The following is a 25,883-nucleotide window of genomic DNA, read 5'->3' on the forward strand; positions in this document are numbered from 1 at the left end:
GCTACAAAGGTTTGGTGGTAGGCACTAAAAGTTAAAATGCATAAAAAAGAAATAAAAGATTTAAAAAGTACAAAATCGAGCATTTCTTTGATAAAAAATATATATATAAAAAAAAGAGAGACAAAGAAGACAGAACAAGCAATCAGTTTCTGAGACGAGTTCGTCGAGAAGAGCGCGCGATTGGTGTCGTCACTTTAGGCGTCTCACTTTCTGCCAAAACAGCGTCTAATAAAAACAAGAAAAACGTTAAAGATAGTTAGTAGTTGGATCAGATGGGAGATGGGCAGAATGCATCTCTCCCAGTACAGATCAAGGTTAAAGTCTGTTGACGGTTTTTCATGGTTGAGCGCCCTCTGTCACACATTTCACACGGAATCATGGAAACAACTCTTCCAAACACCAGCGACATGCGAGTTGACTGGTAATGATCACAACTAAAAATTAATTGGCTGCAGAAGAATTGTTATTTTTTGTTTTCAGATAGGAAAAAAAAAAAAGACCAAATGATAATCCTGAAGCTGCCACGAGATTTTCATGGGATGGAATATAATCTAAATATGCTCAAATGTTGAATACAGATTGCAATCTGATGAAAGTTCCCATCAAAGTTTGGTTTATTAGATTTTTTTTTTCTAACCAATCCATGGTGCAGGTCTTGGATTAGTGCTGCTACAACGCACATCTTACTTTTCGAGAGTTACTCTGGTGGAAAGATCTTAAATCTTGTCAGAAACCCGTCTGGAGAGGCTCAGTGCACTGGTCTAAAGACTGAACTTTGCTGTATTGATCTGAGCTGAACTGGGAACTCGTTGCAAACAAATGACAATAATTGAAGAACACTTCTTTTGTCATCTACTAAACCAAACTCAGAGGCTCGTTTAATGAGGTGACGAAACAATCCAGAACAATTAATTACTTTGCGTGTTTAAATAAAAAAATAAAAAAATAAAAAAGGCACAAAACATTTTCTGACATCCAGTGTGAACAGGATGTCTTTGTCAAGTCTCCATTTAATTTGAACTTTCTTCACAAATATCTGACAATAAAAGCAAAAACTATAACAGATTTTTTTTTTAAAAAAAGATCAAACAATGAAAATATTTTCATTTTGAACTTGAATAGATACAGAAGTGGTATTTTTGGATATATTTAAAGGAATGAATTTAGACTTACCTTCATCATCCTCCTCTTCATCACTGCTGAAGGTGATCATGGGCTTCTTGGCCTTGCGAGATTTCCGAGGAGTGACAAAGCTGTCATCACCATAGCGGGAAACTGAGGACTTAGTCTGACCTGCAGTGGGGTAAGAAGAATATTATTATTTGACGATAAACAAAAATCACCTTAACAAAAGAGGAAACATCAAAATGACGGCAGTGAATCCCGACCTCTTCTTGATTTCAGACGACCTCTGGCGGGCAGAGGAGTTTTTGCGGCCGTCTTCTCGGTGGGCACGCCTCCGTTTTGGTTCTCCTCATCCATCTCAGGACTTTCCACATTCTCCAAGCCCCGGGTGTGAACGGCTGTTAGACGCTTTTCAAACTCCTCCACCTGAGCCTGAAACAAGTGATCGCAAAAACACAAAACGGATTTACCTGCTGCTTTTACAGGAACCAGAGAACAAACAACAAATCCGAAATTAAACGGAAGTTTGCGACACCTTAAACTGAAGCTTGGCTCCACGGCGGAGCTTGGCAGTGATGGACAGCAGGGGCTGGTAGACTCCAGGCTCAGTCAGCTTGTCACTGTAACACTCCCAGCATTCCTGCAGCCTCTTAAAACCACGCTCGCACATTGAAAGCAGAGACAGGGACACGGCCACGTCGCACCACTGTCGCTCCGTCCTGAGGAGAGCGTAAAGACGAGTTCAGAGGGATTAGAAAATAAACCTGATTAGCAACAACAAAATGCACAGGAATTCCAGAGCCTAAACACAAAAGCTCATTACTCATAAACATGGCAGTGCCCTGACATTTGGACCAAATCTCATTTTCCAGGAACGTTCTACGTCTAAATTCACTTTGCCATTATAAAATATAAAATGTCCTTCCTTTGAGCTTGTGTACGGATGAAGTATGAGTCAGAGGCTGAAGCCCGGCCAGCCCAGTCATTGCATTTACTTTCCCCAAACCATTCAAGAAGACAGTTTCCATGACAAAAGCAGTGAATAGGAAGATGTCGGGGAGCATGATGGGTGAAGTGAACTATGAACTTGATTTAATTGTCAAACTCAAGCGCCCACTAATTACCCGCACATCTGCCCCCCAGCGTCTCACACAATGAAACACTGCAAGAAAGGTTCAGACGGAGCAGTGAAATTATTATTGGGGGGGGGGGGGGGGGGGGAAGGAGGCAAAACAAAATATGCAGGTAATATAAAAAAATGAGGAATGATGAACTCACTTTGCAGTCCTAAAGCGCTGGCAGAGTTTCTCAACTAGAGACTCAGTCTGTCTTTCTTTAGTGATGTAGGAGAACAGTTGTCTGAAAACACAAACACAACTTCTAAACCACAACAAACCTGAAGTCACATCCATCCCAAACCTTCATTGCTGTGTGTTAGCATAACCGTAGCTTGTTGAGAGTGAGACAGGAGTTAATAAACTGCTGGGTGACTCACTTCATGATGGTGTTGAAGTCCTCCGAGCTCATGCCTCTCTCCGGATCGGACAGTCGACTGATGATGTCTGGCAGCAAGTTGTAGATGGCGTTGTCCTGATGGGTAACACAAGGAGCAGAGTTAAAAACCCGTCCAACGGTCCACTTCCCACCACAGCTCCAGAATGTGTGTGTATGTCGGCACCTTTGTGGCCAGCTCATTGAAGAAGTTCAGAGCCAGGCTGGAGATGTACGGCTCTGGGTCAATTAGCAGCACAGCAACCTCGCTGACGTGACCTTTGACCTTGAGCACATCCTTTAGCACCAACTGAGTAAGAACTGTCACAGCAGTCATCCTCACTGAAGGAACCTCATCACTCAGCCTGGAATATTAAAAAAAAATATGAAAAATGACTGTGTGTTCTTCCCCCCGTAAAAAGGGTCTCCTGCCACTCAAGTTGTTTGATAAAACATTATGCAAAATAAGCATTTTAGAGCAACATGAGAAACAGACAAAAAAAAAAAAAAAAAAAGAAGTAGTTGGTCATGACTGTTCACCTAATCAATATTATTTAAGAAAAAGTGGAAAGGTGGCCATTGAAAGACGTCTGAGCTTTTCTGTTGAGCTGCTGCTCCGTGACCCCTGGATCAGGCAGCAGACGATGGAAGATGGATGGATGGATGGATGGATGGATGGATGGATGGATGGATGAGTAGTGGGTAGGAAAATTAATGAAGCAGCAGCTGCTACAACCAACTTACTGTAGAGCCCCTAATTCTATTTTTTAAAGCGAGAATTCTCATATGCGTGTGTGCATGACCCGTCCCACCAAACTGAGTAACAAGTCAAATTAGATCAAAATGAACAAAGCACATAATCAGATTCATGACTTTTCAAGCTACATTTTGATACCACCATCATCCTGATGTGAGCGGTTTCAGAGATGTGGCTTGATTTGTCTCGCTAATCAGAAATACCCTGGAAAACTGGTCTGAATCCTATTGTTTGTGTATTTTCTTCACATCATTTGAAAGAAGAAACTTAAAACCACATGGAGATATCTGGATTTCCCAGATGAAAAAAAAAAATAAATAAATTGCTTTGCTAGCACAGGAAATGTAGCTAAAATTTTATATATTTTTTTTAAATGGTTTTTCTGCTCAAAATCATTTTGAATTATTGGTACTCATGGGCTATTTATTCATATTTTGACAAAATGCAGTTTTGCTCATTTTTAAACCAATGCATGCACGAAGGCTGCCTTCATCTCATCTTACCACTTTGTGACTTAATCTTTGGCTCAATGTAACACGTCACAAGTTTCTCTAAGGATTGTTCGATCTACATTTGTTTAAGTTAAATAATTATCGTTATATTCTGTTAAATAAAAAAAACATATTGGCCATAATAAAAATAATCGTATTGATGTTGAATATCGGCCAGCAGCTGCCCAGGTTTCTAAAGATTGGCAAATGCCAAAGAAAAACTCAAATCGGTCACCCACTCAAACTAAAATATTTTGTTTGTTAATGTTGCTACTAGTATAAAATGCACAAACATCAGCAAATCTGTCCAGAACCACAATAAGTTTAAAATTTAGAGTCATGATTCAGTATCTTGGACACTGATGCGAGCCCTTTTTATTTTTTAAACAAATCAAACACTAGGTAACAAGATTGTTGCTTTTCTTGAATTTAACAGTACTGTAATCTTTTTCTTACTGAATGTAAGAATTTGATCGTCTTAAGAATTGTAGAAGATTTACTGGTAATCCTGGCATTTAAAGTGCAGCCTGGCCGATATGGAAATTTTGGCTATCACAGATACCGATACTGGGAGTGGAGGGCGACCGCAGATAATTGATATAATGGCTGGAAATCTTTGAGCTCTGTCCACCCCCAAGAATCTAAGTAAATAGTGAGTGGAGCAGGGCTTGTTTATTTAGGGTAGCTGTTAGTAACCATGAAGTTAAGCAAATCAAATCCATGCCTCCAGAAAGAGGGCGAAATGTCTCTATAAAAAAAGAAACTGTCCAGATGACCTGAGAATTATTGGATTGGTACCTGGATGATTGAGCATGAACTGTGTTGGTATATATAGTCCTAAATTAGCGATAGGTCCCCAAATGGTATATATCGCTCTAAATTAGCGGCACTGCCTATGTATTAGCAGGGCTCTAACTAAAAGAATTGCCTTATATTTGCATTTGACAGGTCATTTTCTAGCGTTTAACATATTTTTCTCTTTGGGAAAAAATTTGTTTTAAAAATATTTGAAGCACAATTTTTTCTCCCTTTGGATCATTTAATCGTTAACATTACTAGATGGTTGAAAATGAAGAACTGCCTAGAAAATGATAAGATCATTTCTATAGGCAGATAATTAATGCTATGACTAAACAGGAACAACATTTAAACATGACACGTCATCCAGTTTTGTTTTGTCCCAGTTGTTAATTAAAAATGATAATATCAGTCAAAACTTTCACTGAAACACAAAAGTTACAGCTTCGTCTGAATAAGTGGTCCAAGACAAGTTGAGGCGAAGAAATCTGAGGCCAATTTAAATTCACCTTCCACTCAAAAGTACCAAACAAAACAAAAAAAACTCAGCCATTTCTCATTTAAGCCAGAGAGCAGGACTCCTGGCAGAGGATGACACACTTGTACATACTACTTCCACATGCCAATGTGAAGGCTTACAACAGCAATGAGCAGAGTAATTAGTTCTTAATGCGCTTATCAGGAGACACCAGGGCAGCAGCCTGGAGAACAGTGGAGGTGTTGGTGTGTGGGAGACAATTAGGGAACACATAAAAAAATGCTTATCGTGGAGAAAACACTACGAGGGTGGTGATGCGTTATAAAAGAAAATGTTTTACATGTCCAGAACCCCTCAATGTGAACATTATCTTCCATTATAATTAAAACTGCACTTCATCAAACAGACCAACTGCAGGGAACTTGAGTAACAACCTGCTTTTAAAACAACAACAAAAAAAAAAAAAAGTGGCTACAAGCTTAAACCTCTGCAAAAATCTCACTCTGCTCAAACATTACTCCCCTCTGCTCGCTCGGCCTCCCTGTAATTACAAGACACAAGTCATGGGCTCCCGTCACAATCTGTAAAACACCAGTAATTAAGCAGTTTGTCGTCTTTCAGTGCCCGTTCCTGATGTGGTCCGAGGCTCCACCCAAGTTCACGCGTAGTGGTTTATATTTTTCTTTCTGAACACTGGAAGATATTGGTAGTTCCCATGGCAACGACAGAGGTCAGAAAACATGGTGCATTATCGGAATTTGCTGACATATAGATCATCTCAAAGTTTGTTTCCCTCCCCATTAAGAAGTCGTGATGAGAAAGTAAACTTTTCCCATCATGTGGCTCAGTGGAGCATTTTGACAGTGGCAACACTTCAGCGGTCGAGCGGAACGTCACACCGAGACGTGGTGGTGGGACTCCGATAAAGATGGCTCGTGTTTACAAGGATTGGTGGCGGGTGGTAGATGCTTACTGCAATGAGATTTCACTTACAGTACACCCACTCAGCTGAACCAACAAGTGCAGGCTAATGAAACCAGCTTAATGATTTGGTAATGTGCAACATGAAAATTATTGTGTATGTGTGTAGTGGATAATGACAATGAGTTAAAACTGAAACCAGCTACAGTACAATATTAGGAAATTTGAAGTGAATGAGACATTACTTTACCTTGCATACAGATTCTGTGTCCAGGGCTCCAAGATATTTGGGAAACGGACAGTCAGATCTCCCAGTGCTATGATGGCATTGGCCCTAACCACAGGGAGAGTAGATCGTTCCAGCACCGTAAACATGAGACGGATATTTTCTTCACACGCTGACGGGCTGAGATTTGGAAAGTGGAGAAAATCAAAACAATAAATGATCACAAATGTGTATTATTTGTGATATAAAATGATTAAGCAATCATGATGGAAGAAAATCCTGTAGTTGTGTAAAGATACTGGTCTATTTCCGAAAGATCAAATGATTTAATTTCCCACAGCTAAATAAAAACAGACAATAGCTCAAACTAATAGAACTGTGTTACAATTTGTCCAACATGTTCAAAATTAAATAAATCAGGGGAAATAAATCTTGGAAGATGAATGTAATCTGGAACAGAGCTGCCATTTCTAACCCGTCGGGCCAGGCCATGATAATGTGCTGGATGGGTGGGCCGGGGGCTTTTGGCCACGATCCACTTATGATAACATGGCCTGCCATACCACAAGCGGCCATTTCACCGCGAGCTGACCGGCCTTGAAAGAGGTAAAATAAAGTTAAGTTAAGCTTCAGATGGACTATACTGCCAGAAAGCGATCCATAGCCCAAATGGATGTTTATTCAGCCACTGCACTCAGCAGACGCATGCGACTGACGACCCAAACAGGTAAGATCCCAAAGCAGACATGTCAGAGAGGGATTTAATGCTTTGACGGTCATGAAAGGACAAACACCCCCTCAGCTCTGATCTTCCGCCCCCTTTATTCAGTCGTGGGTGCCCGCCAACTGTAAATAACTATATAAGAAGTTGAAGCTTAATTAAAAATGTTTGGGGAGGGGAGGGATGGGTTCTGGTTTCGGACCTGTAATTACTGTTAATTCGTCCGGTCACGTGGGGTTCAGAAATGATGGCTATGGACTGGGGCCAGGTCGGATTGGATTTTTTGGGCCAGAATGCAACTCTAATCTGGAAGTGGTTTAGTAGGTTAAAGATTTTTTGCAATGAGTTCAGTTGACTACCTGAATATGAGACATTATCATTTAAGAGCTTAGAACATTGCAACTTGCAAGAGTGTGGGAAGGGTTTCTAAAGTCTTAAAATATATATAAATACTAAAATAAATATAACGTTCCTACTTGGCATTTTTTTCCACTTATTGCAGGTGTGTGTGGATCATAACCTGCACGATAAACGAGGGACAACTGTATATGGGTTATGTTAAGATCAGTCTTTTGCTCGATTCTTTCATAAAAATTTACTCATGATGATGACTGTCCAAGTTGACTGTTGTCTGCTGTAGGTAAGATATTGACTGCTCTTATATACTCTACAGATTTCCCCTTTAAATAAGATGAACTATTTAGACAGCTGACCTTTTCACGCATACATTTTTTTAAATAAAATAAAAGTCACTGATAAACTAGTTTTAAAATAAACCCCAATAAAATAATTAGTATTTTTGTTTGTTATTGGACTTTAGTTTTGATGTTTGTGATTCAGCCTTTCAGCAGCACATTTTGCTAAAGCATGAGTTTACCTTATCATCATGTATTGAGAGAGAGCCAGACATGCAGCAGTGGTGAGCTGAGGGTGGGAATAACGTCCTGGGGAGCTGCAGACCTTCACCAGCATTGGAAGGAAAGAACTCAGCAGGTTCTCCTCTGAGCAGATTGAGATATAATGTTTTTGATTTACCATATGATTGGATTATGATCATTTATAACTTAAAGCGGCAAAGGACAAACAAATGTTGAGTTCTTATTTACCAGCTAGTAATTCTGTTTCACAGATTTTTCTGATGAGTTCAGCTTCTGTGTCTTCGGCAGAGGCACCGATCAACCCAAGCTCTTCTTCCATAGCACTTTCATTGGACACCTGCTGGGAAACAAACAAACAAACAAACAAACAAAACAATAAAAAAGGCTATACTTGTTAAACTGGCTGCATAAAAAGAATTCCTTCTGGCTCCAAACATCTGCCAAGTTCCTGGCAAAAACCAATGAGACGTATTCTTGGTTTTAGTTTTCTACATCGCCTTACAACCTAGCTGTTTTTTTGTTACATTTTTTTAATACCATTTTGTTTGCACTTGTATTCTCAATTTGTATGCTTTCTTTTATGATTGTCTATTGTTGTCCACTGTTAGCAGTTTTGTTAAAACCTTTGTTAAAATCAGTTTGTTGTCGCTCTTTGTTAAAATCGGTCTCTCTTGTAAATGAGTTCCGGAGACTCAATGGGATTAAGCTGTATACATAAAGGTTGAATGAATGAAGTCGATCGATCACGCCACGTATTAAAACTCAGTACTTTGACTCTAACTAGAGCCCCAAAACATTTGTCATGTTGACCATTTTTCACCTTTCCTATCTGTTAATAAAAAATAAAATAAAAGACTAATAAAACCCAAAGGTATCTACAAAGCTTGATGCTCTAAGTTTCTAATGAATCCAAGTGGTCTCGCTATAGATTGAAAATTGTTTGAGGGGCAGTTATGGCCGACAGCCCAGATAACCAGTTTGTGACCATAAGGTTGCAGATTTCTTTCCCAGTCAGGAAAGAAAAAAAAGAAAAAACTACCCAAAGATGTGGGCTGGAAGAGTAAACCCTCAGCTGTCTCACGACACTCAACTCGCCAACTGATTTCCTGTGGGCGTCTACTGCTCTCATTGTATTCAGCATGTGCTTAATTGCTCATAATTTGTTCACGATTTGCTCACGGGTTAAACACAGAAACCAAATCTCTTTGTTTTACTGGAAATAAACAAAAGAACTGGTTCGACAGAGATGCTTGAGTTCAATCTAGATTTTTTTTTTCCATCACTCTGAGTATCTCAAGTTTCCAAGAGACAAAATTAAAAAAGATAAATAAATAAATCAAAATAAATGAGCGAAGAACAACCTCCGGCAGTAATTGAGGGAACATTTATCTTCCTTTCTCCTGATGGGATGAACAATTATGAGCCATTACTCATTAAACTCCACTACAATTAATCTCATCATCAAACCATCCTGCTGAGACACCTGATTGTCTACAGCTTCAGGTCGTTAGGGATTCCCGTTTAATCTTTAAGTAATAATAAATACCTTTAAATGACAGTGACATATACTATAGGTGTACAAACTTGTTCAGGTTGAAAATTAGAGATTTATGTTCACATCTAATCAGGCTTCAGTAACACCACAACATGAAATGAACTAGGATGCAAGTTCTTCAAAATAATGAACTCCTGAAAACAACGACACTTATTTGAATAAGAGCCACAGCACGATGAAAACACACCCAAGTATGTGAAACCATCATGTTTTACCAGCAAACTCTACAAAAACATTTGACTCAAACAATACAGCTGCACTAAAAGAATATTTACATGAGTTTTAATCCAACATAATCTCATTGTTTACTGGGAGAAAAACAACCTTATTAATCATTTCACATGTAAGAAAATGCAGTTTCTACATTAAGCTGCTGTGTTCGTACTCATCTGCTCACTACAGACTCGTGTTCAGGCTGCTGTTTAATACACCATATTATTTTACATTAGTGTTAGGCATACGTCTTAGATTCTTGCTTATAGTTTCTTTTTATACTTTATATTTTTGCTATTTTTCAGTGGAACTGGGACCTTGAGTACACAATTTCGTTCCACCTCATATACCACATGTGATGTGAATGACAATAAAGAACCTTGAAAAGTATTAGCTTTAGCCAATTCTTGTCCATACCACAGGAATGTTGTACTGTATTTAGTCTAGTACACCTGTTCAGCAGCCAATTATACCTTAGATTTACTGGCAGGTCCTTTTTCCTTCTCCTCCTTCTCCGCCGTCACTCCTCTCCTCCTCCGCAGCTCGGTGCTCACACTGCGCTCAAGGTGAGACACCTGCCAAAAAGCCACGCTTCCACACAAAGCCAGCAGCTGGGCCAGACACACACAGTTCACTGCAGGGGAGAACAAAAACACACAACCACATGTAATTAACACCAGGGACAGTTTACAGCGCCGTGAAATGTGTCAACGTTGGCCACCAGAGGCAACGGGACCAACCTTGTTCACTTTGTTCATTGGTCTCCTGAGATCCATCCTGCGTTTGGCTGACGTCCTTATTGACTTCGCCACCTTCTACAATCTGATCTAGTAAGAGGCGAGCGCTTCGCTGGAGCAGCCGGGAGCACAGCTGGTCTGGGGATTCAGCCAGGAAGTAGATGAGACGGACAGCCTGTTCCATAAAACACTGCCAGTAAGGGTCTTCCATCACCACACCTGGGGCAAGTACAGTAAAAAGACAGACACCATGAGAGGAAGAGGCTGCAAGTGGTGGAATTACAACAGAAAAACTGAAAATACAAAAATGAAAAGGCACATTTCCGTCTGTTTACCTTCAGCAACAGCCTGAGTCAGGCAGGTGAAGAGCTGGTGGTCCTGGGGCAATCTGAACGGAGCTCCTTTGGATTGCTGGTGGAAACAACAAATTTCATGAGAACACTGTTAAACCCTCATATATTTGATTTTCCATACACTTATCTTTCACCAGAAATCATAAATAAAAATACTGAATTAGTCAAAAGGAAAAACATTTTTACTATGAAGACATTTATTAACTTACGATTAGTTAGGACAGTTCCAAGATTGAATTATAATCTAAATATTCTACAGTTGTGGAGTCACTATGTCGAAGTGCATTCAACACAAATCATTACATGATACAGAATGTACCATTTCAAACTATTTTCTACATTAGAGGTCATCAAGGCCTGCAACTGGACATTATTTTAATCACTGCAGGTTTATTTCACCTCATTCACATACCAAGAGATCTTTTTTAATAAACCAACAACAAACAAATGGTAAAAACAAACAAACAGAAGAATTAAATTAAAACAAATAGATGGCATTTATTATACAATTTAATAACTAAAAGGTCACTTAAACAACAAAATATATATATATATATATATTTTATTTTAAATAATGGTTAGCCACATTGACCTACTGACCCCATGAACAATAACATCAGTTACAGGGCAGTAATGGTGAAACATTTAGAGGTACATTCTGGTTTACATCCTCTTACCCTGACATGATCAGTGATGCTGCAGATGGTGAGAACTGTGTCTCGTGCTAGAAGGAAATCTTCAGTCACTTTTTCACCCAGAGCCACTGAGCAAAGTGTGTCCAAGTTACCGAGCACCACTTCTCTCTCTGCCCTGTTACGAATGCATACAGAAAATAGACATAACCTAAAGTGTACATTTTTAAATCCCACATTACCACGTCTTTATACAAAGTCAGGCAATAACCCTGCCCTCCATCACCCCAACTACTCTGTGCTGGCCTCGTCAGCGTGAGGTTGCTGCCCAGATAATGCATGTAGGAGGCTGGGTTAGAAAACAGCACAAAAGGTTTAATAGGTTATGAATCCTGTAGATGTTGGATGAAGAAGCAGCAGTGTGGGTGGATGGCAGATACTCTTTACTGTCTCACTTGCTCACGCTTCCCCAAAGAAACACCAGTCTTTGAGGCAGATAGAGGGAGAAAACCACATTTTTACATTTACAAAGATATTAAAAATAAATTGAAAAAAGGCTCTGGCAAGATGCCCAGGCATACGGTCGTGACTTCAGTTAAAATAAAGGGGAGCAGAACCAGGGCTTGTATTTTGGCTAATGAGGATTTGCTGGATGTCAAGTAGCCGAGACAGGACTAACGTAAAAGAAAGGTCATCATAAAGGCAGGAATGGCGCTGGTTCTACTTTTTCCATGCAGAACTATTAATCTCAGAGCCTCAACATTATTCTCTACCACTGAGTAACAATTATACCCCGTTAATGTTTATACAGGAGGAATAAGTAAAACTCGTGTCCAAATAAATACAATTTATGTCAGTGCTAGATAGCAGTTGAAATGTAAACATTTTTATATTACAATAGTCCCTCATTTATCTCAGGGGATTCATACCCAGAAGCCCCACAAAGAATAGTAGTACAAGTAGTAGCTTATTATTTATATATATATATATATATAAAAAAGTGTTTTAAACCCTTCCCACACTCTTGCAATATTCTAAACAATGTTTCTGAATTCTAAACACTAAGAGCACAGAATGTCATCATTTCAGCTCTCTGCCTCCTGCTGCACTCTGCCAGCGCTCTAGGCCACGCCCACTTCTCCACTGCAAAGTGGAGATCAGCTGATCAGCAGTAGGAGGAAGCTTCTCCTGCAGCTGTGGGCTGCACACGGGTGCCAAATCGTATATAAAATTTATTTTAAATAAAACATCCATGCCGAATTGCCGATCATGCGGCTCATCCATCAATCATCCAATCTTACTTTGAAAAACCGCGATAGAGCGAGTCCGCAAAAAACGAACCGCGAAGTAGCGAAGGACTACTGTACAACAATCCAAATCTGATATTTTTATTAGCATATAATTAAAACTATTTAAGTAAGGACACTTAATTTAGGTTTTCAGACATAACGTTGCAATCCTGCTGGCCTCAGGAAAAACACTTTTTAGATTTAATGTTTCAACAATGATTCACAACAAAAGCTAACTTCTACACTGCCTTTTCTGAGAAGAAATGCATCAAACGTGTTTACTCTTTGGACAGTCTACTCTAAATGTTCACTGTAAATGTAGTCAAGTCACTTTCGGCCCCCATATATTTTATCAGCAAAAGCAAATAAGTTGCATCTTCAAGTAAATCTCCATAAAAAGGGTTTTGCATTGGAAGGTGCTGAAAGGGTTTAGTGGTTTACCGTGCTGCCATGCCCAGCAGTAACACCGCAGCTCTCTTGTTTAAGACGGAAGCTTCCCGTTTACCAGTAAATCTCTCCCACAAGACCTGAATGACTGTGGATTGGAGATTGCTGCCGCTGGCAAAGAACTCCTGCACCTACAGAGATATATTTGCACAATTACAGCCTTCCTATATGTTCTGGCACAAAAAGTTGACATTAAAAATACATCCATGCAAAATCCTTTTAGGTGCACATTATGTTGTAATTTAGACATGTTTTCCAGCATTATGCAAAAAATGTGCTTCTATAGTAGAGCATCCAAAACATTAAATGAGTCATAAGAGGGCAATAATTACTCACAATTTCCTCAAGACACTGGATGGTGCCCAGAGATGCATCAACCATCAGCTCAGAGAGACTATCAACAAGAGTCTGGGCTTTCATCCTAATAATAAAAAAATATAAAATAAAAGTCACAAACTTTGATTTTTCCTCAAAGGATTGACTTGATTTAAGAAAGATATAAATGACCGAACCATAATGCTAGCAGTTACAACCATTCAACAACCCCAAAAGACAACAAAAGCAAATTCATAATAAACAGTGTATTTTATACCAAAGCTCTAAGAACATGAATCGTTCCGTTTTTAGTCTCTACATGTGAAGCAGTTTAATGGACCTGATTGCGTCTCCTTGTGGATTCAAGTAAAGACGTCTGTAGGCCTGAACCACAGCATCTTTAATGGCAGTATCAGTTGACCAGACCAGAGGCAGCATCTTCCTCACTCCACTGATGGAGTTAGCAACACCGAACTCGCACACAGTCACACAGAACTGCACGGCCTCTTGGACCACTAAATTAAAAAAAGAACTTGTGGTGAAGAACAACAAACTATCCAAGTACTGTTAAAAAAAAGAAGGCATTCCTTTAAATGTAATAAACAGACATTAGTGGGTGTGGCATCTACCTGAGGCTGTTTTCCAGTAGAGCATGGTGTTAATGGTAGAAATCGCCCTCTCCACTTGTAAGGCAAAAGTTTCTGTGTCTTTCAAGTACTGCACCAACATTTCCTGCTTTTTAAGCTCTCCATCCTCCCCCTCTTTTTCTCCTGTTTTCTCTGGGGTAGGTGGCAAATTTTGGCTGAGTTCAGAGGCTTCTTCACCAGAGCCTGCGGGAAATACCATGGATTAGTTATTAACAGAATTAAAATATGTCAGCTGGCACGTTAAGATAAACCCTGCATGCATGCCATTTTCAATTGCTGCTCAGTGTTTAGTGGCATTTTACTCAAAAATAATTTAGAGGCTTGCATCTTTGTTAAAAAGTAGACTAGTAGTTTTTTTTATGTTAATATTTTTCTTTAAAAAAAATAAACTGCTAACATTTTGATTGATAAAACCCTCGATAAGATGATATCCAATAAAACTAATGATATAAATGGATTATCCATAACATTATGACCATCTGCAGGTGCTGGTAAACGTTAACTACAGGATATTTTGAGTTGCTGATGGGATCTCCATGAATTAGGTTTGCATCTCTAGATTCTCTCAGATGTTAAAACTGATGTACACAGTTGAAATTAGATTAAATAAAAACAGCCAGCTCAGTATTACAAACATGTATGTGTGACATTTCAATTCAACTACAGTTGTTTTTTGTTTATTTTATGGATCAACAACTCCTGATGGGGATTGGAAAGCGTTAGTTGCATTCTCACACATACAGTCATGCAGTTATTTATATAAAAAATACAAAAAGTTGGCCCAAGAAGGGTTAACAACTGTTACTTAAGAAAGACAGATTTATAGAAATGTGAAACTAAAAACGTTTCTTAAAATAAAATTTGAAAAAAATATATAAATAACATAGGCCTCTTTAATTTTGTTCTCTTTAAAAACAGTATTTTGACAATCATCTCCTGATAGAAGTGTGCAAGTGAACACGACTTTTACCTTTAAAAATAAAAGCCAGCGTTTCCATCAGATTCTCGGGGGTGAGTGTGGACAAGGAGGCAAACATCTTGGATTCTGGGAAGCAACTATGAGCTCTTACACAAAGTTTGACAGCATTCCTGCAAAAATGAAGAATGAATATATATATATATATATATATATATATATATATGAGTGTAGAAGATAATTATTAAAAAAGATATATATATATATGTCAAGGTTTGACTTTTAACTTCCCTTGTGATTAGCATTACCTGTATTTGTTGATGCGCAGGAGCTGTGCTATCATCACTGCAGTTTCTCTGTCGTCTTCTGCAGGCTTGTCTTCCTCCACATCCCTGTCTTCCTCTTCCTCATGCTGCTCTTTCTCTGTTTCACTTGTGGGCTCCACAGCTGTCCTGACTGTAACAAGGAGCTCAGGCTCCATGGCAGCCCACAGCTCAGATGCTCTGATCACCGCGACTGCAGAAAAAAAAAGGGGAGAAAAATATATATTCATATATACATTTATTGTAATTCGGTGACAGCCACTCGTGCAAACCTACAAAGAAAATGTCAAACAATGCACCAACATTTTAAAATAGCAGCAGAACAGATGTGTGCCTCTTTGTCCGCTAATAGTTTTAAAGGTGATTTCAGATTAAAGATTTTCTGTAATCCTAAAAGAAAAGTGCATCTGGTGAAAATATTAACTATTGATTTCTTTTTTTGCATTAATTAAATATTTCACATCTTATGGTTAGGTTTTAAAAAATGCATTTACAAACACAAAATTAGCTTCCAGGAAAAATGAAAATAAAAAGGTGGTTCAAATTTTCACATGTATCTTAAGGGACATTTTTAGGTGACATCTGGGATGCAGACTTTAAGTGTTGGAATTGGATCTCGGATTATTAAAAAGCCCATTGCTCAGGAGCCCCCCACCCCCCACACAGACACTGACAGCTCTTTCCTTACTATTACACCAGGGTGACTTTAAATTAATCATTTCAGTCAAGCCAAGTCACCATCAGCAGACCCCTAGAGCAGAGCAAAAGCCCTCCTCTGCACTGCCAAGATTACCTGCCAGTCAAAGCAACAAGACCCCTCCCCCCGCTTGATTTAATGAGCTACATTCGGCCTTGGCCTCATGACAAGCCAAAACAAAGTTGCAATGAATAAAATTACTTCATTACCAGGTGCTTCCCCTTTCAGGTTCTCTTTCATTTCTTTGAGCTTAGCAGTCTCTTTCTCTAAAGGTTTCTTCAGATCTGCGCTGCTCAGCTACAAAACAACACGAGAACAAAAATGTTGACAATTAAACATATTTAGAAATGTCTACTACTCACAGGTGAAACTGCGTTTCTTTGACTTACCTTGCAGCTGTATGGATTGTGTGCGATGAAGGCTGCCAGCAGCTGGATGGCACTTTTCACCGCGTTGATAGATTTGTCCATCAGTCGTCCGACACCGAGCTCCATCACTTCACTGTACCTACACAAGGGCAACGCCTGAAAGCAGAAATTGTATTTATTAATTACCAATGCAATTTAAAAAATACACTAAGCATCATACAAAAAAAACAAAAAAAAAACACACTTTGCTATTGACGATACGTGTGTAGACCTGCAGCACACGTGCTCTGACGTGAGAGTGCGTGTCGTGCAGATGTTCCTGCAAGATGTCAAAGAAGCGGTCGCGGTCAGCTTTGCCAGACTCATCTAACCCATCGCCGCACAGGACGCGCACGAGGATGTCTCCCAGCACCTCACAGATTGCTACACGCATTGTGTGGCTCTGGAAAACAAAGTTTAGCAACATTTTATATACAATCTTGACTTTCTTATGTAAAACTGTAATTTGATTTCTAAGGAAATAAAAAAGGGTAAAACAGTAAAATATAAAAGAACTCTGCCCTCAGATTACCAAAGAGGACACTCATGGTTCACTGAACAGTAACGAGAGCTGGGTGAACTTCTTGCTTTTTACACACATGCACACAAACAGACACACACACTGTCAGCATCAACCCAAGCAATTACACCTCTATAACTGTAGAGGAATAATTCAGGTTGAGCCAATTCACTGTCGGCAGGCCCTTACAGCAGAGCAGAAATCCTCCTCTGCACTGCCAAGATTACCTGCCAGTCAAAGCAACAAGAACCCAACTCTCCTTCAGTGAGCTCGTATTCGCCTTGGTCTCATCACTGGGCAAAACAAAGTAAACACCAAAGACAAACGAACTCTCCCAGACTGTGCATGGAAAGTCATTTTAAAAAGCCAACAAAAGCAAAAAATACAAGTATTTGAAGTGTCTCTTTAAGTTCCCTTACTGACGCCACAAATTGCTCATTTTATCCTGTTTGTGTACACAAGATCTTTAAGATTACATTGCATAACCATAATCCTTTTATATCACATATGTGAATCACGGAGTTCCTCAGGGTTCGGTGCTTGGACGAATACTCTTTACTCTACATATGTTCCCATTAGGTAAAGTTATTAAAATAGTGTGTGATAAATTTTCATTGTTATGCTGATGATACAGTTATATTTGTCCCTGAAACCCAATGAATCCAAACAGCTACTTATACTACAAACATGTCTTAAAGACATAAAAACGTGGATGACCCTAAATTTTCCGCTTTTAAACTCGGACAAGACTGAGGTCTTGGTTTTTGGACCCAAGCATCTTAGGAATAAATTTTTCAGTCTTTCGTCCTCCTTGGATGGCATTAATCTGTCCTCCAGCTCTAATGTTAAAAATCTTGATGTTATTTTTGATCAGGACATGTCTTGTATCCCCCACATTAAAAACATTACTAGAACCACCTTCTTCCACCTGCGTAATATCGCTAAAATTAGAAACATCTAAAAATGATGCAGAAAAACTGGTTCATGCATTTGTCATGTCTAGACTGGACTATTGCAATGGTTTATTAACTGGGTGTCCAAATACTTCTTTAAAAAGTCTTCAGTTAATCCAAAATGCTGCTGCCAGTCTTAATGGGAATTAAAATAAATCATATCTCTCCAGTTTTAGCTTCTTTCCATTGGCTCCCTCTTAAATTCAGAATAGAATCAAAATCTTACTTTTAACCCACAAAGCTCTCAACAACCTAGCTCCATGTTATATTACAGACATTGTTGTTCCATATTTTCCAAACAGAACACTTGACTCTCAGACTGCAGGTTTACTTGCGGTTCCTAGAGTTTCCAAGAGCAGAATGGGAGGACGGTCTTTCAGTTATCAGGCTCCTCTCTTGTGGAACCAACTTCCAGTTTCTGTCCGTGAGGCTGACACATGGTTCAGTTTTAAGACTGGGCCTAAGACTTTATTTTTGATAAATCCTAGTTAATCAGCTTGGTTTTGACCCATCCTACGCTGCTATAGCCTTAGACTACTGGCCTCATTCATCAAATGAATAGTTTGTATTTGTAATTATTCTTTCTTAACGTGATTTCTTTCTTTTTGTCTTTCCTCGGAGAATAACCTGATTGCCTCTGTCCTGGACCTGTTATTTTGTTTGTTTTCTCCTTCCTGTTCCTCTCAAACCCAGCCGGTCGATGCAGATGGCTGCTTGTCCTGAGCCTGGTTCTGCTGGAGGTTTCTTCCTCATGAGGGAGTTTTTCCCTTTCCACTGTTGTCTCTGCACTAGCTTAGGATGGGAGACTGTGATGGAAGTGAAAACTCAAAGCAATCTGTTGGCTCCAGATAAATAAATAATGTGATTGACTGACTTTACTGTATATGCATATCAATGTTTCTGTTCAGTGCCCCGAGATGACTTCTGCTGTGACTTGGTGCTATAAAAACAAACTGAATTGAAATTGAATTGAATAAAGAATTCAGAATACATACCTCTCCTTCCAGGTGTGAAATGAGGACACTGATGTTGGGGATTATTAATTCAGGCACCAGAGTACCAAGTTCTGAGAGGAACAAGGCAAAGGCTTTCACACCTGACCCCTCTCTGGCAAGTTCTTCACTTGACTTCTGACCGATTTCTCTGAAGAAAAAGTGTAAGTGTGTGTGTGTGTGGGGGGGGGGGGGGGGGGAAGGGGGGATACTTTTAATAAAGACATCTACGATGAAAAACACATCATCTAAAGCCAATTGTAGATTTGCTTCTTAAAATATAAATTATGCACCAACCTTATGACTTCTCCAATAATGGATCTGACACCATACTCTGTGCTCCACACAGATGCAGCTTGTGCAAATACGGATGATAACTGTTCGAAGTGTTGTAGCAATTGAATCACTTTCACACTAGCACCTGTCAGAGTTTAGAGAGCATACTTTAAAATTGCATAAGTACACTAAAGGCCATAGATGCTTATGTAATAAAAACACCTTCATAAAGCACCTTAATTTAAATACTAACCCAAGAGGTGATTGTACTTCTTGATCAGAACCCCAAGGAGGTGAATTATACAATCTCTTGATGGTTTGCTCTTGACATGGCTGATCGTTGGGTTCTCTAAAAGCTTGTAGCAGCAACAGGTCACACAGCTAAGAGGAAACAAGCGCAGGCAGTTTTAAACATTCAAGTACAAATGAAAGCAACTTGAAGTCAACTTTAAATACCAAGCGCTGTTGTATTCATCAGAATTCCACACACAGCTTGACTATTTGCTAAACAATGACGAACAGAGATTTTCACATGGGCTCCACAAAAATGTCCACAATGCAAACAGCATATGTAGCAGTTTAACCGAGGTTCAGTATCAACTAAATTTGATACATTTGCAAAGACAGTGTTCATGAAAAACACTAAAAAAATTACAAGACTTATTAATCCAGACATTTTTTTCCCAACAAAGAGCTCCTCTGACAGCAGAGTACCTGATAAACTCCTCTTCTACCAGAGAGAGACTCCAGAGGGAACGGATATCCAGCTGAAGGAGCTGAATGAGGGCCTGCAGGACCGTCTCTCTCTCAGAATCCCACTGTAGCAGTCCTTCCCCTGATTTACCTTTTTTACCACCCTGAAACACATATGATAATTAATGTATTGTACTCGTGAAGTCCAAAATCTGATTAAATACATAAATTCATACATATTCAAAAGATATCCTCAGATTACCAAAGACGTTATTCATACCTACCAAACCAAGTAGACAGAGACTACAGCCTTTTGTCAGCTGACACATATACACTTACTGTTTGACATCTCCTATTTATCCCATCCAATTTCTTTTAGAAGGGCAAAGGCTGTAGGAGGTGACAGTTTCACTATAGGTGAGCCCTTACAGCAGTGTAATAAAACTCCACCACACTACCAAGATTACCCACCTGACAGCAGACTAAGAACCGTAGTCTCTTGGTTTGGCTGGATCATGAAGCTTGCCATAATTTCATCAGTGGATGTGTTTAGATGTATAAATAATGAACATATAGCAAACATTAAAAACATTTTAGCTGAGCTACTGATAACTGTACCTTTCCAGGTGCTGTGACAATATTCTGCCTACAAGAGAGGCTTTCGAGGCTTTCAGTGAGTTTGCAAAGCAGGAAGACGCTCATTTTGACCGCATTAAGGTTTTCTTTACGTTCTGCAGCTGAAAGGGAAGTGGAGCTGAGGAGTGTTGGCAGGGAAACAGCCAGTCCGTTAACCACTGGAAGAATTCAAATACAGTTATTGTAGCAGACGACCACCTCGGCATAATCAAGACTGTCAATTCAAACAAATATATAAATGCAGTAATGTGTAGTCTCATCCTTTCATTTTTAAATAAATATATATGTCTGCTACCAACCAGTCACTTTCTTGAAATCTTTTTTTTTTCTTTTAGTCTTGAGCACCTTTTTTTTTCAGGCTTTCTGAAAGTGTTAAGCTGCTTTGGTTCTACTCATTTTCAGTCCAGTACACCTGACCATTTATAGAGAAATGTCCGTTGGTTGAGCCACCTAACTCTGACCTATGAATCATTCAAACATAAAAATACTCTAGAACTCAAGAGAAGAACCACTATTGTATCTGCACAAAAACAACTTGTTAAAAAAATACTTTAAATTGGATGACACTTGATTACACGACACAAATACATGATTTCTTCCCATTTCTTTATGTAAAATACCAAAGAAAACAATATGGCAAACATCCATCAATTAGCTTTACTCGATTCTTTCTTCTCGGGTCACCGGCGCCCATGTCCAGCAGTCACTGTGCAAGAGGCGGGGGACACCCTCGACAGGTCTCCAGTCTATCACAGAGCAACGTGGTACAAATAACCATTCACACTCTCATTCACACCTATAGACAATTTAGAGTAAGCAGTTAACCTTTATTTACACAGATTAGTCTCATTGAGCCTCGAGGGTAGTGGTGGCGCAGAAGTTAGAGAAGGTGGGCCTGTGATCAGAAGATCGCTGGTTCAAATCCTGATACAGAAAACGTCAAAAATGTGGGCAAGATAGGTGAAGCACCCGCATCTGCCACCTCCACCCTCATTTGTTTCACTCTGGGCCCTTGAGCAAGGCCCTTAACCCCCACCATCTGCCCCCCAGGCAACCTAGATGGCTCCATACAGAGGGCTGTGGTAGCTCGGCGGTCTGTAGTTGTGTCAGGAAGGGCATCTGGCGTAAAAAAATGTCCAAGTCTTTGTGTGACTAGTTCGCTGTGGTGACCCCTGAAGAAGGGAGCAGCCGAAAAAAAGTCTCATTGAGCCTCGATGACTCATTTACAAGAGACCCGTTTTAAACAAAGAACACAGATGAGGTACAGACAAAAATAAGCAATCATATTAAAAGCAAATGAAAAGTAAATAGAAGAAATTATATGAAAGCAGCTACATTATAAAACTACGTCAAATACAAAAAACAGGAACATGTCTGTGTTGGTTTTTGCCATGAACTTAACAGATGTTTAAAATCCCTTAGAGTGGTCAAAGTCGACAACTTCAGATCTTTTTGCAAGGTGTTCTAGGTTACAGGAGCGGAGTAAGGGAAGGCCCTTTTGCCAAGTTCGGTCTGCACTGAGGCACTGCAGGTAATTATGTCTTGAGAGCACATGCTGTAGCTGCACTGACCCAAGTGACATGTAGATGTATGAAGGCAGCAGACCAAGGAGTGATTTAAAAATGAAAATATACCAGTGAGACTGTCTGTGTGAAAATAATGATGGTGGCCGACCGTACCCATCACTGCACCCTGTTGGCGCAGTGATGGGTACGGTAGTTACAGCCTGTTGTGAATCTTGGCACACTGTGATAGACAGCATCCAACATCTGCAGGGTGCTTGCAGAAGCATTCATGCAAATAATGTCACCATAGTCAATGAAGGGAAGGAAAGTAGCAGCTACAAGGAACTTCCTAGTATTTGGATTCTTTAACATTTTATCTTACACTTAGACAAGATCTATTTCTAAAAAAGAAACCCAGTTTTACTTTCAATTTCTTTAACAAGTTTTCGACGTGAGGCTTAAGAGAGAGATGTGCATCGACCAAAATACCCAAGTATTCATAGGAACTGACAAACTCAATAAGAACAACATTCGAAGATAAAATAGAAGGAAGGACTGCTGGCACTGACTTCCTGTTTGAAAACGACATCCCTTCGGTTTTATCAGCATTTAGCACCAGTTTGAGATGGAACAAATCTGACTGGATGTCAAAATCAGACTGTAAAAGCTGGAAAACCTTAGCAACTGTTCTAGCTTGACAGTAAACAACTGTGTCGTCAGCATAGAAATGTAAGGATACATCAGGGATGATCTGACCTACATTACTTATGTAAATTGTGTAGAGGGTGTGTCCTAAGACTGAATGGTGTGTTACACCGTTATTAACGGTTAGATAGCTGAAAGAAGTGCCATTATGTTGAACATACTGCCTCCGATCTGAGAGCTAGTTAGAGAACCAACCAATAGTGTGATCTGAGAAACTAATTTCTGAGAGCTTATGACACAAGATGTCATGGTCCAGTGTCAAAAGCTTTAGACAGGTCTAAGAAAAGTGCAAAACAATAATCCTTAGCATCTAATGCTTTATCAGCATCAATAAAGATCTTCTGCGAAGCAGTCATTGTACTGTGTTGTTTCCTGAAACTAGATTGATGGGGAGGTAAGATGTTAAAAGAATTCAAATACTTCTTGGCTTTATCAATTTTTCTAAAACCTCAGCAAGAATACAGAGTTTAGAGATTGGTCGATAGCTGTACAGTATAGTGGGGTCACCTCCCTTCAGCAAAGGTAGTTCAAAAGCTGTTTTCCAAGCATTTGGAATGGTGTTTTGGCTTATGGACAGATTAAAGGTGTGAGACACCGGTTCTGCAATAAGGTGTGTGGCTAGACTTAAGAAATAAGGTGGAAGGTCATCAGGGCATGCAGTTTTTAGAGTCTAGACCTTTTAACAATTTGTTTTAACTTTACTAACAGAAAACAGTGAAAATGAAAAGGTGTGATTTACTGAAGATTGACTTGTAGGAAATATTTGATTTGTAGATGTTTGGTTTAAAAGAGAAGTTGCTGGTTTTCCATTAGTAACTGACAAACAAGAAATTGGAAGCAACAAAATATCTGTTGAAACAATTTAGGATATAGTGCTTATTTGACACAGGAGCAGAGTTAACAAGACGTTGTAATGGCAGATCAGATGAATGAGAGCGGCTGAAAAGTGATTTGATGGTTTTCCAGAATCTTTTAGGGTCATTTAGATCTTTGGAGGTCTGAGATAAGAGGTATTTACGTTTTGTTGCTTTGATGGAAGCTGTACATTGATTCCGCAGCTGTCGAAAATGCAACCAATCAGTGTCTGAATTAGAATGTCTAGCTGTTGCTCAAAGCTGATCTCTCCATTGCAGGTCATCTAACTCAGGTGTAAACCAGGGGCCATCTCGTCCTTTTATTCTGAATTGGTGAAAACGGACATGTTTATTGACATGCATGTTTTTGGTCTGTGGGAAGAAACTGGAGTACCAGACGAAAACTACTGAGAGAACATACAAACTCCACCCAGAAAGGCCCCAAGCCAGGATTCAATCCGGCAACCTTCTCGCTGAGAGGCGGCAGCTCTACCAACTGCACTGCCGTGCATCTCTCAGATCCTTTCAGGTTTTGTTTTCTTTAGAAGCTTTTCATCTGCTTTTAGCCTTTACACCTCCAATTTAGTCTTCCCTTTGTTCACGTCTCCCATTATTTTAGGCCCACACTGAACAATATACTATCAAGGTCAGGTGCTTGGTCAGAAAGCGGAGTGAAAAGCAGCTCAACACCAATAAAATAAAATAAAACACTTTAAAAGACCTTCAAAAAGTCTAGTCAAATCTAGAACAAAACCACTTTAAAAGATTAGAAAACAGTCCAACAGCTGGAGAGGAAGCAAAGTATATTAAAAAAATATATATATTTTTTGTATATTACTGTACAAAACAAGTCTAACCTTGTACAAGTAATTCAAGGGTGTCCTCTTTAACCCTCAACTCCAACGAATTGAAGTTCCTAAAATAAGAACACCAGCGTTTTACAATTATTGTCACCAACAAAAACAAGTTCTTCATTGAGAAAACTTACTGCAACACGCTGTAGCCTGTGTCGAAATGTTCCAATATACACAGAGGTCCCTGGCTTCTCAGTGCAGCCTTGAATCCTATGGAAGAGAGTATTCAGTAAAAAAACAAAATAAAAATCGCACAGGATGCTCCCCATGTACGGTCGCAATACTTACTACTGAGCTGAGACGGCAGCTGTTTTGGGGAAACCACATCTTGAACCACGTACTGGTTGATCCCCCCAGTCTTTACAAGGTCCCCCACGGACAAGGGGACAAAGAAGTCCCACGACATTTCTGCGCAACTAATAAAAAACAAGTTTACTCCTAAAACTAGCAAGACATTTAGCTTAAAATATGCACATACTATAACAATGGTCCCATAATGTCTGGCTTTATATATATTAACAGAGTAACAAAAAAACTAATGTACATCCTCACTTTAGTCAATATAATTCGAAACTGAAGTGTAAAAAACTGAAGTCTTTATAAACCAGCGTAAGACGTGACTCGAGCCGCTAATGCTAGTAGCTAGCATGCTAACTAGCAAAGCTAACAAAACTATAGCTAACTTGTCAGCCGTTTCACTCCGTTGTTCACCGGAAATAACAGAATAACAGAAACGTCGGTTTTCACATTGTTTAAACACACTTACCTGTAAAAGCTGCAGCCCCGATATGCACGGGTGAAATCTTTGTCAACTAAAAAGGTACCGTGTTCCTAACCGTCTCTCCAAACGGTCTGCAAAGCAGGTTTTCAAATTTTGTTCGGACATCGCGCCAAGGTGACGCATGACTACGCGTGGTTACATTTCAGGGTTGCCAAACATGCAATGACGAAACAGCGTACTGTCTTTTTCACTTTAAAATCATCGTGTGGTCTTCCCAAACTAACAATATCCTTCTTCTTTCTGCTTTTCCCTCTTGCCAAAGCGAATTATAAAGCACCAACAAAAAAACAAAAACAAACTATCGTATACTTTACTTATGGTGGCTCTACTGTAGAAATGATTATGTGCGCAACTTCCTCAGACACCGGAAGTAGCTGTACCATACTGGCGGAGCAATGTGACCTTGGTGCATTCACTTTAGCAGAGAAAACCATGGAGATAGCGCTTATTTGTCGACATTGGTCTCTCTTGTAAATGAGTCTTCGAGGCTCAATGGGATTTACCTGTCTAAATAAAGGTTAAATGAATGAAAAAAAATTATTGCATACCTGGCAACACGGCTTTTTTTTTGGTTTGTTTCACTACTGCCACCTGCTGAACAACCATAAATACTACAGAAAAATGTCTGCACCATTCACGGCAGATTTACTATGCGTTTTACAATGGACAACAAAAACCAAACAATTTTTTGAGGTAG

The 25,883-nt window shown here is 39.4% G+C and overlaps 1 protein-coding gene and 2 non-coding genes across 3 annotated transcripts; all 3 read right to left on the reverse strand.

Moving 5' to 3' along the window:
* Positions 1–73: 73 nt before the first annotated feature.
* Positions 74–25,232, reverse strand: ncapd2 (non-SMC condensin I complex, subunit D2). The gene is made up of 32 exons (XM_037676187.1): positions 25,172–25,232; positions 24,694–24,821; positions 24,540–24,615; positions 24,409–24,467; positions 20,470–20,645; positions 19,873–20,015; positions 19,412–19,539; positions 19,180–19,303; positions 18,886–19,033; positions 16,623–16,820; positions 16,400–16,534; positions 16,220–16,307; positions 15,299–15,506; positions 15,045–15,163; positions 14,057–14,257; positions 13,768–13,942; positions 13,449–13,533; positions 13,107–13,243; positions 11,422–11,554; positions 10,727–10,802; positions 10,395–10,610; positions 10,128–10,288; positions 8,115–8,223; positions 7,886–8,009; positions 6,312–6,467; positions 2,804–2,981; positions 2,621–2,715; positions 2,404–2,484; positions 1,661–1,844; positions 1,407–1,557; positions 1,174–1,275; positions 74–225 (listed from the first exon to the last, which is right to left on the reverse strand). The coding sequence occupies exons 2-32, from the start codon at positions 24,809–24,811 to the stop codon at positions 143–145; spliced, it is 4,167 nt and encodes a 1,388-aa protein (XP_037532115.1). The 5' UTR covers positions 24,812–24,821; positions 25,172–25,232; the 3' UTR covers positions 74–142.
* Positions 16,936–17,236, reverse strand: LOC119410455. Its single transcript, XR_005186841.1, has one exon. It is a non-coding gene; the product is annotated as a small nucleolar RNA U85 (small nucleolar RNA).
* On the reverse strand, positions 20,100–20,396 carry LOC119410454. The gene has a single exon (XR_005186840.1). It is a non-coding gene; the product is annotated as a small nucleolar RNA U85 (small nucleolar RNA).
* Positions 25,233–25,883: the final 651 nt, after the last annotated feature.

Source organism: Nematolebias whitei, chromosome 5, assembly GCF_014905685.2.
Source record: "Nematolebias whitei isolate Nwh7 chromosome 5, NemWhi1, whole genome shotgun sequence".
Lineage (NCBI taxonomy): Eukaryota > Metazoa > Chordata > Actinopteri > Cyprinodontiformes > Rivulidae > Nematolebias > Nematolebias whitei.